Source organism: Seriola aureovittata, chromosome 6 (genome assembly GCF_021018895.1).
Source record: "Seriola aureovittata isolate HTS-2021-v1 ecotype China chromosome 6, ASM2101889v1, whole genome shotgun sequence".
Taxonomy (NCBI): domain Eukaryota; kingdom Metazoa; phylum Chordata; class Actinopteri; order Carangiformes; family Carangidae; genus Seriola; species Seriola aureovittata.
Window position 1 is genome coordinate 6,419,665 of NC_079369.1, and position 17,366 is coordinate 6,437,030.

At 41.3% G+C, this 17,366-nt stretch overlaps 1 protein-coding gene across 2 annotated transcripts in view; it reads right to left on the minus strand.

Moving 5' to 3' along the window:
• The window catches only part of tbl1xr1a (TBL1X/Y related 1a), a 39,357-nt gene that overhangs the window by 3,341 nt on the left and 18,650 nt on the right, over positions 1 to 17,366 (minus strand). For both annotated transcript variants that reach the window (XM_056379086.1, XM_056379088.1), the window contains 12 exons: positions 7,573 to 7,674; positions 6,760 to 6,905; positions 6,450 to 6,675; positions 6,030 to 6,162; positions 5,301 to 5,442; positions 4,619 to 4,682; positions 4,085 to 4,182; positions 3,890 to 3,950; positions 3,662 to 3,783; positions 3,264 to 3,338; positions 2,748 to 2,875; positions 1,720 to 1,885 (listed from right to left, as the gene is read on the minus strand). In XM_056379086.1, the coding sequence (XP_056235061.1) occupies positions 1,720 to 1,885; positions 2,748 to 2,875; positions 3,264 to 3,338; positions 3,662 to 3,783; positions 3,890 to 3,950; positions 4,085 to 4,182; positions 4,619 to 4,682; positions 5,301 to 5,442; positions 6,030 to 6,162; positions 6,450 to 6,675; positions 6,760 to 6,905; positions 7,573 to 7,630 (1,419 nt within the window). In that variant the 5' untranslated portion in view covers positions 7,631 to 7,674. The remainder of the gene's footprint in view (positions 1 to 1,719; positions 1,886 to 2,747; positions 2,876 to 3,263; positions 3,339 to 3,661; positions 3,784 to 3,889; positions 3,951 to 4,084; positions 4,183 to 4,618; positions 4,683 to 5,300; positions 5,443 to 6,029; positions 6,163 to 6,449; positions 6,676 to 6,759; positions 6,906 to 7,572; positions 7,675 to 17,366) is intronic.

Consider the following 17,366-nt stretch of genomic DNA (forward strand, 5'->3'; position numbering starts at 1 on the left):
AATTAAAGGTGGAGTGAGCGATTCCAATCCAATACACTTTTTGTCAGATTCAGTGAAGATCTCCTCATGGTCCCAGAGCTGTCCGTTCTGTGTGTGTGGTGAAAAAAAATCTGATGTTCCTACATAGCCCTGGCTCTGTAAATGAGAAATAAACAAAGTGGCTTGGACCAAGTAACATAACAGTACTCCAGCCAATCAGGAACGAGGGTGCTTGTGCTTGTGTACAGGACAAGGGAAAGAAGAAGAGGAGAGATGGGGGAAAGGGGGCAGTTGGAGAAAGAGACGGTATTTGCACATTTTAATGGATGGTGTCAATTTAAGGATTACCAGGGGAAGTAGAAGGAGCGGCCTACCAGACTGTGGAGAGTTTCAAATGAGATTGGTTGCCACTGCAGACGAGGGACTGAAGGAAACATTAAGGCAAGTGAATGTAAGGAACATCTACCGGCGGCAGTGTACGCCACATCATAATTGCATTGCCAAGATGGAGAGATGGCTGAGGGACAGCCATAAAAGAGAAAATCTTAAGAACAAAAACTGAAAAATAAGTGCTATGATCAGGCAAGGGCAAAGAGCCGCATTGACATTGGTGAGGTTTCCCAACAGTGGAGAACAAAGAGTCAGGCTGGGAAAGAAATTCAGGCCTCGACTTATCCACTGGGACTGGCCAGCAACCTGAATGACACGCACACAGAGAGGGCTGGTAAAGAGACTGACTGGGCCAGTAAAAACTTTATGGATGTTTTGACGGTCCACCAGCCCACTATGATTTGTCCCAGAAGCCCTGATGCTGGAGAAACCTCAGAGAGCTGAGAGGCATGAAGACAGATGTAGAGGTTTCTGTTTCCATTTGACAGGTAGGTAACATTAATTTTGCTATGTTTCACAGAGCCAATAGGTCAGCATTGTTTTGTCCTGTTTGCTAATGTTTTTAATACCTAACCCCAACTGGTCGGCACCAGTGTCGTATTTGTGTCTGGTGATGTTAAATCACTTGCCCACACATGTTTAGCTTACTTTCTAATTTGCAAAGATACAGTACGTTGTTGGTGTGGCGTTAGCTATAGTAGCACCAGAGTTGAGTGTTGTGCTGGGACTGGGACACAACACTGGGAAACCAAGTTGTTATCTCTGCACGTTGGCTTTGCAGCAGCAATGGAAGCAAGTTTGCTGTCTCGTTGTTTTCTCTGTATCATGATATTTGTCTGTACAACATGTGACAGGGTTTATAGCCGCGAAGACCTAAAAACACAAGTTTGCGAGCACGGTAGATTTATTTGGTTGGATGCATAATTCGAAATGCTATGCCATGTAACATTACCTTTGTTATTAGCTTAGCTACAAACCTACTACCCTCTCTACTGTCACTTTAGTTTGGTAAAAACAATCTGAACTAACTCTCTTTAGTTTTAACTCCACTGTGTTGATGGTTCTGTTTGTGTGCATGTCATTTTTTTGATGGCGATTTTCATTATTACATTTGGTAGAGTATCCACTTCCATGCTGCAAATGACACTCTGCATTCCACCATTCTATCATTGCTTTGTCGATACGCATCCATGAGTGGATGCGTATTCTGGACTGCGTATTCTGGACTGTAGCACTGAGGGGAGGGGTGTATTTGTTTTGCTGTTGAGTTCAAATATCAACAGAACTCCACCTTTAAAAGGCTATTCAGAGTTTTGAGTTGTACAAGTTACATACACATTCTCCACCTACCTGTGTATTCCAGATGTGCACACATTTGTCAAAGGAGCCACTGGCCAGATGCCGACCATCAGGGCTGAAAGCCACACTGTAGACTGGCTCCTGGTGTTTAGTCAGCGTATGGATACAGATGCCTCTCTCCACGTCCCAAAGACGAACTGTGGAGTCAAACGATGCACTGTGGAAGTAAGAGACAGGGATAAACAGGGTCATGAAGGTGCTGCTGTTGGATCAGGACATACGCACAGTAAGAATGAGAGAGATATCTCAACAATGAAAATTTACTGTGCAGAAATGTGGACAGATGCAGGTTGCAAGTTTCATTCGTGTTAGACATCAGATTGTATGACATTATTAAAACTTTTCGAGTAGTCAAGTCAAAAACAACAGTACGCAATCATAAAATTATTGCAGCCATTGCAATGTCATGCAGTCGCAATTACACCACTCTGCAGAGGGCTTTTAATTGGAAATGACAGATAAAGTGGAGAAGCTGCTGAAAAAAAATCCAGGGAGAAACACACAAATTTAATATACCGTCACATATAACTACTAATATTAAGTAAAATCTATAAGACAGGTTGGTAGTTCGATAGCAATCCCACCATTTAGATTGCAGTTGCACTGTGTACTGAAAATTTTTTGAGCTATAATCATTGAATGCTAAAAATCCAAGTAATGTTCTCTGAATTGCAATTTGGAGGCTTTCATGAATTTCAACAGCGAGCAAGGAAAACAAATAAAGTGAGCATTTCATTTAATAATGTTAGCATTTTCATTCCCAAAGCCCAGAGTATTTTCCTTGTAGGACACCAGAATGTTAAAACTCACAACATGTGCAAACTGCAAAACTTTTCCTTTCAATTTTAGGGGTAATGCTCAAGTGTATTGGCTAGAACTATAACCAGTAGGCTATTTAAGTAAAGCAAATGCTACCTTGTACAGCAGGTTAAAAAGGCTAGAGTGTACTTATTTCCTTCTTAGGTTTCTAACTAACATAACATTACTGATGATGTTTTTGTTTGTAATAGACACACAACCTGGCTAGCATGAGGTTAGCACTGGGATTGTTGGTTCCAGGGCCGGTGGGACTCCACTTAATGGTGTAGATTTCTTTACTGTGGGCCTGCAGGTCATGGACACACGAGTCCTGCTTCATACTCCAGATCTGAAAAACACACAAACCCCAAAGCAAAGATCAACAACTTTATCCATTACTTTAATGAATTTTCAAGTTGCAGGTGCACATACAGCAATTACACAGGTTCAATTATTTCAATTTGACTACCGTCCGTCACCATTAAATTTTAAGCCCCTTTGCTGAGACAAATCAGGCAACACAGAAGTAAACAAAAGAAAAACATCTGGCTTTTTTCAGTCGAGCAGTAAAATTGGGATTGGGATTTAAGGGTCAGTGAGATGGATTTTCCTTGCCCCCAGCCACCATGAATACATCATTACTTTCTTTATGACCCAGCACTTTCAGGTCAAGGGTAACAGTGAGAAAAATGGCACAAGATGTCCTATATTTCACCAGGTTATTTATCTCAGCTCACCTTCAACGTCATGTCATCTGAGCAGGAGGCTAGCAGGTTCCCTGTGGGATCCCACTTGATTGCATTTACTTCATTCTGAAGAGAGAGAAAAGGGAGCGTAGGTGAGTACAGTGAGTCGTGCTTTTATGTCGTCTGGCGTTTCTCCAAGATAGCATTTGAGATGAAGGCAAAAGTAAATGCTAAAAATACAAAATTCATCTTGAGGTCATTATGTTAAACCTAATGTCAATGTGATACTTACAAATATTCTCATCCAAACCAGTTTAGACCAACTATTCATTTGAACAGTGACAGTTAAAAATGTTCATTCTCCTTGGGGTGCTTTGGACCTTTCAAAAGTTATGCAACAGTAATGATGAGGGACTGAACATGCAATCGCACACAAACAAACCACTCACTGTGTGTCCCTGGAATGTTTTAATGGGTCTGTCCTGTCCTAGTTTACAGACGTGGATGCACATGTCTGTACTGCAGGAGGCAAACGTATTGTTGCTTTGCCAGTCCACATCTAGTGCTGGAGCTGTGGGAGATGAAAACAGGGATGACGGAATATACTGAGACACTACAACCAGGTTGACAGCTAATACAAAACTGGAAGTGGAACAGTGGTGAAGATGCTTTTATACCTGAATGGAAGGGAAATTGTTGTTTGGCTTCTCCTGTATGGGCATCCCATATGATTGTTGTCTGGGAGGAAATATGTACAAGTACAGTTAGAGCTAACAATGACTGTGCAGTGCAACTTAACCTAATAACTGAAAGATTTCATGAGAAATTATGCAAAATTTTTTTTAATGTGTCAACTTCTGATTCTGGTTTACCTTGTCTACTCCTGCACTGAGGATAAAATTGCCTTTTTTATTCCACTTGAGGGCAAAGATGGGACCTTTGTGTTGGCCAAGTGTACTGGCCAGGTTACCTGTGGAGCAGAAATCAGAAAGGAAATGAAATCTCCAAGAATTCCACATTAAACAACAACAAGAAGCCACTAAGAGTTTAAATAACAAAATGTATCATCGCCTGATGGAAAACACACAGCAACCTACACGAATTGATCCAGCAGTAGTACGCAAACTTGCCGCTAGGTGGCAGCATTGTATAAGGATTAACTGAGCCATGTGGTGTACATACTGTACTACAGGTTCAGTAATTAATTACAGCATCAAGAAACATCACACTATAAACATCATTAGGGTTTCCATGGAAATACTTGTTAATTTTAACACTAACTAACACTTGCTAGTACACAAATATTTATAAGAAAACACTTTTATATTACAGAGAACTGCAAGTTGAAACAATATTTTTCACAGGGGTTTCTTTAGATTTAGTTCCATAAATTGAAGTCATCTCACCATCCTTGGTCCATATTCTGGCAAATCCGTCATAGGAGCCTGTTGCTAAAAGTGTGCCCTCGCTCTGTCAGAGAGAAAGAGAGAGAAGTGTCAAGTGTGTGTGTGTGTGTGTGTGTGTGTGTGCGTGCGTGCCCGCATGCGTGTGTGTGTGTGTGTGTGTGTGTGTGTGTGTGTGTGTGTGTGTGTATTCCTGTCAAACAGATGAGTTTTCCTACAAAGCAAGATCGGACATGTTTATAGACCCATGTTGTCTTTTTCAGCCGCAGTATTTGCCTGAAGAGTCCAGGCTGAATGAACATTTGCTGTGATTCAGCTGGTTATTATAAAAGAGGCCTGTGTTTTCCATCAGCATGGACGCTTTCCAGGAAATTTTTGCCTCTGCCCTTGGCTTGGTTTTGCAGCCCATTGGCTGAACTGAAGGAAAATTCCACTCTGTGATATTCCGCTGTTAGATATCGTCAAAAGTTATGTTCAGTGCTTGTTGGGAGTTCCTCTGTGATGGAAGCGTTGTGTAATTTGCCATCCTGGTGTTTACAGGACTGAACATGCAGTGCATTACTGTATGTACACAACAGTGTCCTGCATGTTTTATTGTTGTATATGCATGTATGTGTGTGTGTGTGTGTGTGTGTGTGTGTGTGTGTGTGTGTGTGTGTGTGTGTGTGTGTGTGTGTGTCCTTACATTCCAGTCTAGCGAGGTGACATCTTTGTTGCTGGGGACGTCCTGTCCTCCCTCTCGTATGCAGTGTCTCAGGACCAGTTGTGTGGAGCTGCTCGTACTGTTCTCGCTCAGGTTCCAGATGCGAGCCGTCGAATCACCAGACCTGAGACAGACAGACACGGACATTTAGGCAACTGTCTGTCCCGGACAACATACAGACATTAGCCTAACTGACTATCACAGACCAAGTATGTTACCACGATGGTTGTTGTTTTATACAGCATTCTGAAGTTGCAGCAGTGAGGTATTATTCCTTATTTGATTTAATTTTTATCTCAGTTAATTATCAAGCTGGTTCCAGTTTCTCCTCTGTTTTATTCCACTGTAAGAGTGGGAGTAGTAACAACAACAATAATAATAACAATAATAATAATAATGGGTATTGTGCTTTTGAACAAAACAAGGAAGATTTCACTCTAGGCTTTGGGAAATAGGCCTTTTCCCCGTTTTCTGACATGTTGCAGATTACATCATTAATAGAAAACATAAGCAACAGATAAATCAATAATCTAAATAGTCTTCTGTTGCAACCCTAGTTATCACTGAAGCCGTAGTCTGTAGTTTTTGAGTAAGCAAGGCACAAAAGCACAGAATTCATATTAAAACTATGAGCATTCACTGGTTTTAATTATAAAAAGTGAGAGACCACAGGAGTCACAGGAGCGAGGTATGCAAGGGAAGGTGACTCACCCTGACGCCAGCAGATCGCTGACTGGGTTCCAGGCACAGATGAAGACCTCTGACTCATGGCCCCTCAAGACCATGGCCTTGTTCTGAGGGATCTCAACGTCTCCGTCCACCTCCATCAGGTCTGCGTGGTTGTCTGCGCACAGAGTTTAGTGGGTAACACACAGTTAGGAAAAATGTCAACAAGCCAAGAGCATACAGGCAGTATATTGTCCTTACCCTCTTATAAGAGTAGCTTGACGAAACAGTCAAACAAATTTGAACTGAATGTTCACTTAAGAATTCCACTTTGTAACACTCGTATTCCCAAGGTCAAATATAAATTTTCATGCCGAATGAAAATACTTTTTCATAAAGTGAGAAGTAGCTTTGTCACCACAGGTAACGAACTACCATTGCACATGCTTCTGTCATATTACACACTTGCTAAGGCATGGGCTCCATTCTCCTCCCCGTTGGCAGTATTCTCTCCGTTCTTAGCATTGCCGGCGATGCTGCCTCCAGTGGCTGATGCCGGCGCTGAAGTGGCAGCCTGCTGCTGGGCCATTTTGTCCCGGTAGGCCTGCTGCCTTGTCTGAACGACGTCCGGCATCACCGCGTCAATTAGGGACAGAGACTCAATGGGCCGCCCGTCGAATAACGTCCCATCCTGGAGAATGGGAGGGGTCACCATTTAGAGAGGAAACACACGGAGGAGGAAAGACGTTTTTCTGTAATCTTGTTTGTGTCCCACCTCATTGATGCTGACTTCAGCCTCAACGTACTGCAGGCCCTTCTGGATGATGCTGATGAGGGCAGCAGGGGGAACCAGAGCACCATTGATGTTGGACTGACTGATGTGACTCTCTATACCAAATGTAAATGCTGAGTGGGAGAACCCTGGAGAGAAGACAGGGAGAGAGAGAAGATGAGATGGAGAGTATACATACACACACACACACACACACACACACACACACACACACACACACACACACACACACACACACACACACACACAAATAATATATAATAACATATTTCTATATCTAGCTATATATCTATAAAGAAAAGAATAATAAAACTAATTGTTCGTGTACTAAATTACTAATAACACTATTAAGGTAGCATTTATTTTGTCTTTTTAATAAAAAAATATCAAAATCATGTTCCCCTTAACATTTATCTTTTACTGTTTTTTGTTTTGTTTTTTCTACTTTTCATTTATCTTCAGTTTCAGTTATTTGTTAGTAAACTTTTAATCAATTTTGAATCAATTATGAAAAAAATTGGAAAATAATTTATGGTGATGTTTTTGGCAAATTCTTAAGTTCCCCATAGATCAGATTTGTGCTGCAGGAATAATGAGTCTTGTAACTAGACTTTACATAATTTCAAATTATGTGTGACGGCTGCCATATCAAACCAATAAATCATTTGATTAAATAATAACATAAGTGTTGCGCATTCAACATGATGCCGTCAGTTGATATCCACAGTCGCAGTGGCTCAACATTTTAAATGAGAGAAATGCAGACATGATGAATATAAGGACTTGAGAGGATACCTGACTCCTGTAGGTATCTGTAGACCAGGAAGTTGACCTCATCACTGCTAATGCTCATCTTTACTCCTGTTACACCATGAGGTCAGCACGCACACACCTAGCCTGAAAAACAGAGAGATTCATCAATGAAGACCACACACACAATAAATGTGACCACAGTGCAATAAATATCGGGATGTCAGCAGTTTTCATCAACCTTAAATTAAGACTAACTTCTTATAATATCAGGCTGCATTCAGACTCACATTAGCACAGTGAAATCTGAACCTGCCTCAACTTTTGCCACAACACAATGGAATGTCAACCAGCAAGGCGCAAGAGCACATTCCTGGTAGATTACATTGTGATGTGAACACCGCAGTCTACGGTTACCTTGCGATCGTCACAATGAAAGATTAAATGATTACCACTTTGATAAATTTATAGTATTATAAATCGCAATGCGTGTGTTAAGCCTCCAAACTCATGGATTCATCTCTCAAACTGGATTTCCTGGGTCATATTTCATTGGTATATAAAGCAACACATCCCCACCAATCAAAACCCCTTGCATTTTTTTCAAGTGTGGCTGTTTTCAGTTTATTAGTAATCAAGTAATGTAAGCCTTTTTTAACAAAGCCTCCAAAAAGTAGCCTCTGTAGCTACTGCTGCCTCTGTCTGTCACTGTGATCCCTCAAGAATATCCCGCATCACTTCCCCTGACACAACATGTGGTTGACAAACCGGTCAGCTCCGCCTGTCATGACTTGGCTGACTTTCTCCTATATCCAGATACAGATTAGATGTTAATGGCAGGTTGAAACGTGTAATCTTCCAGTTTCAGTGGGAAGCAGATGGACAGTAAAATGTGACATACTAATTAACATCAGGTACATTGTCGTTGAGTTTACAATTTGTCATCTGTATTTCCCGTATGAAACATGCAAATGCTGACTGTGTGATGATGTGTGGTACCACTACTGCTCAGGAAGTGCAGTCAACTGGAGATGTGATGACAAATCTATGAATTGCATTTTTCCTCAGCAGTTCTTAAACTGAGAATACTGGACTTCCTTGGGGCTGAAAAATCAAACCTACACCCTGAGTTGCTTCTGCTCCACCTGACCAGTTATAAATCATTTAATGCACCTTTACGAGTACTAAACCACTACAACTGAAAAATACAAGCAGGAAACAAACCACCAGGACTGTACTATGATGCCTCATCTCTTGTGACGTCTTGCATGTGCATCCAAGCACTTAGCAGAGGATCATGATTCAACATAGCTTTTGTCTGTTTCATGAACCAAAAGGATTGGGAACTACAACTTTAAAAACTGTGAGAGCCGGAGAGCTGATTCCAAATAAGGACCAGCTCAGAGCCCGTTTCCCCTGAGAATAATCAGCCATGTAGTGCCTGGAGCTCAGTGTCTGCAGTGTTGTCGCCCCCCCGCCTCCCAGGAGTAGCAAAAGCCTTCTGTGCATTTAATGGCATTTAAGTGGCTGAAATACTGTCTCCTGGGTACTGAGCACTAGGTTACATTTAATTTCCCAGAATGTTAGATTTTCATCATCTGGCACAGGAAAACTTTTAGAATGACTTAGCATGGCAGATTATCAGGTATTCCAGATCAGAATGTGTTAATAAACAACTTGCTTTTCTGACCAATAACATGATCACTAAACTGTTCTGTTAAAGTGATGATATCATCTTATACACTATACTCAGGTAATTACAAGAGAAGATGAGATGAGGTTAAACTTTAATAACAACCTGAGGGGAAACTGGTTACTGCAAAGCAAACAGGATACAACTGTACAATACACATGTCTCTGTGTGAAGTGAGAGAGGGCCACTGTGTCTATTCCTGCGTAGTCTGGTCAAACCACAACAACAACAACAACAACAGCAGCAGCAGCAGCAGCAGACTCCACACTAAAGACAGCGGCAGCAGACTCAGAATCAGTTGCATCACCCTTGCAATAGAATAAACTGCCATGGCTGAGCTGTTTGGGGAGCTGTTCATGACTCAGGAGACGGCAACAACCCGTAGCCAAGACAGCAGAAGAAGAAGTGATGTTGTTCTCTGGCATGTTGGCTCAGCGATACTTATCTGTGCCTGGACCCTCTGTCTCTAGTGAGAGAGAGAGAGTTGTGTTTTCCACAGAGACAGCTGTCAGTGAGTGAGTAGATTGCTCTGAGGGTCAGATATACAGCATATAGACAAAATAATGCAAACCACCTCGGAAGTAACTAAATCACAATTACAAAAGTATCCCAATGCTAACTGGCAGCACTTTATCATATGGACATGAGCTGTTACTAACCGCCCTGGCATTGCAGACATACTGTACTCTAAATTAAGCCTATTATTAAATCAGCTTTCACTTAATTAATTAATGGCATACAGCTGCAACTGCCAAAATGTAACAGCATGGCAAAAACAAAACTGTCCTCGAATATGTTCACTGAGAGTTCATCAAAAGAGACTTGACTGGCTCAGATACTCACATCTTGACATCTCTAGTCACGCCACTACAGGCATAAATACACAGAGTGACCAACACCTGCCCACTGCAAGCCAAAGTTACTGAATGCAATTTTGATGCAATTGGTTTAGATGTTGTAATAAACTGCATTCTGTCATGTTTCTTACATTTTTTTTTAAATAATGTGTCTAAAAGAGGCGTGTGAAATATCAGACACAACTGTTTAAATATGATGCACTCCAGTATAATTTCACAACAAGCTACAGCCATAAAAACGAATTTATGTACGGGGGGGGGGGGGGTAGATACACAGCTTAAATCACTACTCCATTAATATCAATATAAAATTTGTGGAGTGATCTTCCATTTAAAAACTTCCATTTTAATGAGTCTTCTATGACTCAGCTTTAAAACCACTGTTATTAGATTTTAGACAATTCTTCATATATAAGAGGTCCAGCAAAATGCATTGCGATTTTCTTCAAATACAGTTGCCGTAGTCAAAAATTTTAGACTTAAAAAAGTCTAAAAATTTTTTTTAGTAAATTAAGGCATTTTGCCTTTATTATGATACTTAAAGCGGAGAGATAGAGAGAGAAACAGTAAAGTAAGGGGAGGGAGACGGGATTCAAACCTCTGTGGTAGGGACTCAGCCTTACATGCTTACCAGGTGAGCTAGCAGGACTCCCCAGACATTAAACACCTCTACACATACAAAGCTTAAATATCCTGTTTTCTTAAAACAAGTACACTCTCAAATGGAGTCTGACTATTTCAACCATTTTGCCACCTTGCCCAGTCATGCTTAGAGAATTCCTCAAGAACAGAAAACTGCAAAAATTAATTGTCTTAAAACAGAATTTATCCCCGTTTTAAGAAAAATAAATCTTCAAGGGTGAATCTCAGACATTTGACGTTACTCTAGACTTTAATCTAGACATTAGTCTAGAGTGGTGCACAGAGAGCAACATCAACAAAACCAAGGAGCTGATTTAAAAAAAAAAAACAAGGAGGCTAAGACACACCTCTGTCTAGTGGAGCCGAGATGGAGCAAGTGAACAGTTTTAGGTTCCTGGAATCAGCATCACAAAGAACCTGTCACATGCATCACACATTTCCACCCTGAAAGAAAGCTCAGAAACGACTGTACTTCTTAAGAAAACTTCAGAAGGCTAAATTCCTGTGCCAAGTTCTTGTTCACTTCAACAGAGAAGCAATAGAGAGCATCCTGACTGGAAACATCACAATCTGGCGTGGGATGTGCACAGCCCAGGACAGGAGGGCTCTGCAGCGGGTGATTAAAACTGGCCAGAACATCATTGGTACTGGGCATCAGTGATATGGGTGAGGTAAGTTGCCTCTGCAGAGCCCAAAGGATACAGAAGTAATCGCTGCCGCACCCCCAGATTTCAGAGCAGTTTCTTTCCACAGGCTATGAGATTACTGAATTCATCCTCCACACTCCATCAATCTTGTGTTACATAATGTTAATTAAATTGAATCCTGAATCGTGACTCTTTGGTACCAAGTACATTTAGGCTGTATAACATGCAGGAATTTATCTGAACCAAACATAACAACAGCTGACCTAAATAATACACGTACAAGACGGAAGAGGAGGCATGGAGAGTATGAAGTAAAATCACTGATGTTGTGTTTGGTTGAAATGATAACCTGCAGACTGTTGAGTCACAGATCATTCAGACCCCCTGTTTAAATCCCATCTGACAGAAGCAGTGCCTGGGGAGGACCAGTGCCTGGGGAGGACCACAGGTTTGTAAACAGTGAGGTGCACTTCTCTCCACCACCATCCCACTGCAGTGGCGCTGTGGAGCCACCAGCTGCAGCCAGGATCCTCTGTGTTGACAATGTGGGAGAACAGAGCGGGGGATGGGAGAGGAGAAGGGAATGACTGCTGCCAGCGGCAAACTGGCCTGTAGAATAAATCTTAACTCACAGCTCAATGAGAAAGGAAGGGAGGAAGGGAGGGAGGGAGGGAGGGAGGGAGGGAGAGAGAGCGGGAGAGAGAGCGGGAGAGAAAGAGAGACACCCACCAAGACAGTCAACACTAAAGGAAAATCAGGACATGACAACTTCAGTCATGCAGCCTGTTTCCAAAGTTTGACATGTCACTGAAAAAGCAAGAGTGAAAGCATATTGATGAGGGCAAGTGAGAGAGGGTATGTCCCTCACAATATGAAATCAATATAAATGTGAAGTAAATTATATTTGCCGTGGGTTATCAGCCGGCATACATAATTCATTAACTCCAACACAGTCTAATGACACGTCCAATCAAAGGTTCTAGCTCGCTCAAAGAGGTGTGATAAAAATATTACTACACCTCATCAATATGCAGTCATTTTTTTGGTAGCAAGAAAACAGGAGTGAGAACATGCACAGATGATGTATGTGCAGACATTAAAGCCAAACTGAATGCAATGCAATTTTATCTTTGAAGGGTAGTGGATGAGGGCCACTTGTTTTTACTGCCTAAGACATTACACTATGTACATCTCAGTAACAACTGCTAAAATAGAGGTGTTCTGACCAGGAGTGTAAGTGTTTGTTGAAGAGGTGTTTTTCTTTAGAGAGGTGAAGCCACAGGTGTCAAAGGACCACTTTGTAGATTCTACTTTGCTCAGTCTCTAATGTACAGACTTGTCTGCCCTGGATGTCCTTGCTGGCCTAGCTTCTAGCTGTATAGGATAACCTGGGTTCTTTGAATATGCCGAACAATGTCAGCCTTGCAGATGGTGCAGTCATTTATCATTCTGCTCATATGTTTCGCACATTAAGTTCTATAAATATTATATTTCAATGATGTTCTATTTTTCGTCGAAAAAAATGAGTCTTTTTTTCTGCCCTGTCACACAGCTCAAGCATGTATGTGCTTAAAAGGTGACACAGCCAACCCCTAATGACCCACCTGGCTACTGACTGCTATGCTTTATTAAAAAGGGCCTTGGCTTTAAAGATAGTGCTACTAATAAGACTACATACTGTATCAACCCTCACTAAAAAGCCGTGACTTAATCTTGCTTAGCCTGTAGCTTTCAAAGATAACATTACATACTGACTAATAAATCAGCTGGGCAATAATACCAGAAAACTGCAGTACAGAAAGATTTTCCATTACATAGTTTGTCAACCAAATTTAAAAGGATCCTTGTCAAAAGTATTTGCTTATGTATTTATATTTAGAAAAGGTGTATTGGCCATTATATTAATGTCTAATTATTTTTCAAAACTTCTATACTGATATCAGTATCGGCCTCCAGTATTGGTCAGGCTCTACCAGATATAAATAATGGAAATACTGTGCATGTACTGGCAGAGAGTGTTCTCTAGGAGCTGATGTTTTTTGGCAACGTCCCATTGTTTCCCAACCCTGCGTTTAAAAAGATCACTGTTCATCGCTGCCGTAATATGTGAACTGAAACCGCATGCTATTTGTACAGCATCCACAGACTATGTGGCACAACCCTTCTAATCAGTATGCGAATGGTCATTTTGTTTAAAAATTGGCTCTGGTTCTGGTAACAAAAAGAAGCTGTGGACTTTACTCAAACAGTATGTGCACTTTATTTTGTTAACATCAGACTACATGAGACAACCTTTTTTTTTTTTTTTTTTTTTTAAAAAGGCAGGTGCAAGCCATGAAACTGAGACAACTCACACTCTGCCATCCCACACTGAATCATGTGTGTTCCTGTCTCTCCCAGTCCGTGATAATATCCACCATTTAGGTGCCATGTTCTTTGAAGCCTTTCCTGCATCAATACATAAAGGAGACCCAAGCTGTGATGGCTGCTGCTCTGATTCTCCGCTGCAGGTGGAGATGGGGCTTATTCCTATTTAAAGGCTCTGTCTGACACCTGGCTGTTTGGGTCTATTTTCAGAGAGGAGCTGAAAGAAATGCAGGCAGTTGGGGATGGAATGATTTCGGGCAAAATTATTTTTCATTGTCTCTCACTTAAACATGCATCCAATTCTCCTGTCCCCAGTTAGAGTCCCACATGAAAAATAGATTCTCACTTACACTGTTGCCACAAGCAGGCAAAACATGCTGGGAAAAAAAGGCCAGAGATGGTTGACTCTCAGCCTACAGTTCTCTATGGCTATGAATAAAATCCTGACAGAAGCATTGCCAAAGTGCAGAACGTGGAAGTGTACCACCAGAATACAGTATACACATGGTAACACCAACCGTGGTACCCATTTTTAGAAGGCAGCATGGTTGTTAACCTTAAAGGGGAACACCACTGAATTTGAACAAAGGTGTTTTGTGGCTCCAAAGACACCAAATCTGATGAACTGCCAAGTGATGTTTTGGAGCAATGACAACAGAAACGAACCACAATGTGCATGTGGTTCTCCCCTCCCCATCTCCAGGTTTGCTGGTCTCGTGGAGTGACAGATTGAATTGGCAGGCCTAGCTCTGCCTCACATGGCCTATGTGAGGTCAGTGAGGCTAGCTGTCTGTCAGTGACAGATGGTAGCATGACGGCCTTATCAGCTAGCCTCACTTGACGGGCACTTAAACCTGCTCAAAGCACCTTGTGTCCATCTGAATGCAGGAGGTCAGTGAGGGCCGTTGAATCAGCGATGGTTATCTCACATCGTGCCATGCTGGGTTGGATTAGACGACCTTGTCTAAATCAGAATCCCAATCACTTTAAGAATCTCTTCAGAAGGTCTAGTCTGATGCAAAATCAGGAACAAGTCATGGTCACTGTTTGGTTTGCAATTCTCACTGTGGTAGTGGACATCACATTAGAGGGTTTCTGCTAATGTATTTCAAGCCCAGCGCCTAAGCATTGCCGGTTTTGGGAAGGCTCAATTGTGAACATACATAAAAAGGTTGGAAAGCTCTCCAGCTACATTTGTTGGTTACAACGTGAAGGTACTGTAGGAAAACAAACTGCAGACGAGAAGCACCCCATCCTCTGTAACGCCGTTAAAACAAGAAGAGCCATAGTCGAACAGGGGAGCACTGGGGGAAATCCTGCCGCATTATCCATTCAGGTTCATTTCGCAGAACCTTCCTGCACATGCACAGACATGCACTACAACGTACAACCATTATGGTATAGAGGTGCACAACTAATGGGTTTAGATGTATATCTATGGCCACAATCACTGAGACCCAATAAACCAAAAAAATGAATAATTAGTGACTAAAAACTACGACTAGAAATTTATGATGTCATCAAGGTGTTAATTAATTCATGATTGTTAATTAAGTCAGGAGCATCAGCTGACTTATAACTTCAACTGACTCAAAACACTGACGTGATGATACTAATTAATAGATGCAAATCACCAAAGCATTAGTGTGATGTTAGATTTGGCTTTCATATGTTTGGTCATTTTTGATTTGGCTTTAAGTGCAACGTCTCATGACACCGAACCAGATGTTAATGAATTGATTCCGTGCAGTTTGTACAGGCTCTACACTTTTATGAAATCCTGGATTAAAGCCTTGGTTTTCTGTTGTTTTGAAAGGTTTTATTGTTGTAAGCTGTTAATCCACATACCCTTACCTAAGAACCAGGCAAGCATCTATTTCCAGTAACAAACAGCGGAGGCAACGCAGCAGACAAACAGGATGAGCCAATTTATTGACAGCTGGGGGTAGGTGTGAGCAGGGCTGGAGTCTTGGGTTAGAATGAGATATAAGGTAAACTCCACTAACTGTGTATGTACCCAATGACCTGCCAGTGCACCATGATACTTTAACATAGAGCAGAACAAATATGCCTATTCTTAACACTGCTCATAGAATTGCCCTTTGTGCACCAAATGTATGATTAATGTAAAAGGAGTTAATTTACAAAACAAGGTGGCTGTGAAGAATCTGCGTGTGCAAGCTCTTTGTACACAAGGGTAGAGCTTGGGTGGGAGGTATTCACACACAGATCGACTGAAGCATCAGTACTTTCATTAACTTCTGTCATTTTCAATTTAGGCCGAATTTTCCAAACTGTTGTCATCATTACAATTCACTGTCCCTCATTGTACCTCCAAAAAAAAAAAACCACAGTTAAACTACTTCCTGCTCACCAAGGTGATACATTTTTATTTTTTCCCCACAGATGATGAAATTAAAATGTAAATGGCTCTTATGATCTGTCTCTGCAATATCAACTGTGTCTAACTGATATCGGAGGAAAAAAAACAAAAAAGATACAGCAGCATTCAAACAAGAGCATACAAAAACATTTTAATGGTAACCAGAGATTGTTTAACTGCAAGAAGTATATTTCTGTATCTCTGCCACAGATGTGGACAAATGAAAATGGAGCACTGGCAAGCCTAATCCCATTTCCTATCACCCAGGCCTGATCTGTATTGTATCTCACTTTCTTTCTTTTCATTCCTCTCCGACTCTTTCAATCTCTTGGACTCAAAGGGTTTTGAGCATCATGGTTAACCAGGGACAAGCCCTTTGCAACTTCTCCTCTAGACACACTAGTGGAGAAGTGTCTGAAATACTTGTGGTGTATTTTTGAGAATGGGGGCACATTCTGGAAGAGGCGTAGCATACAAACTAATTTCAAGGCAAACTGCTGCACTGAATCAATACTGTGGCCTGAATCATTGTAAAACAAAGACTTCTTTCTTCTCATGCAACAGCCTTGTGGGAGCAACACATTCTTCCACACAAATGCATCAATAAAAAGTATAAAACACATCCTAAAAGTTAAGGCAACGTTTTCTTAAGACACATCACAATTTATGTAAGATTGGCAAACTTTCTCTGAAAACTAGCAGCAGGAAAGTCAAGCCTCTGTAATGGTATTTTTTCATTTGTGTCATTTTGTCTCGCTCCTGAGGTCATCAAAAACATTTCACACTTGTGAAGCCATACAAGGACGCAGTGTGGTGGTGAAAGGTTTCTGCGGGGCACAAACAAATTGGGCGTGTTGTTTGTCTTTAACTCCCGACCTAAGGAGCTATGATTCAAAGTCAGTAACACCAAAGCAAGCAGTGCTATACATGCCATCCTCAGCAGAAAACCAACACAATAAAAAATCACAACACAACACTGACATTTATATAATATGCTCCTCTAATAGCACTGTTCATTTCCCCCAATTAAATTTCCACATTAATATCACAATAGAAAACAAAACTATTTCCTGTGCTATATGTAAAATGACTAGGTTTCTGGTGCTGACTGGTGTAAAAATTAGAACATGCATGAATGCTCATAGGCTATTTAACACATAAACGCTGGATGACTAAGTACTGCAGCGCTGAAATATTTCAGCATGAATGAAATAAACAAGCAGAGCTGAGGGCCCTACAGTGAGGAAAAC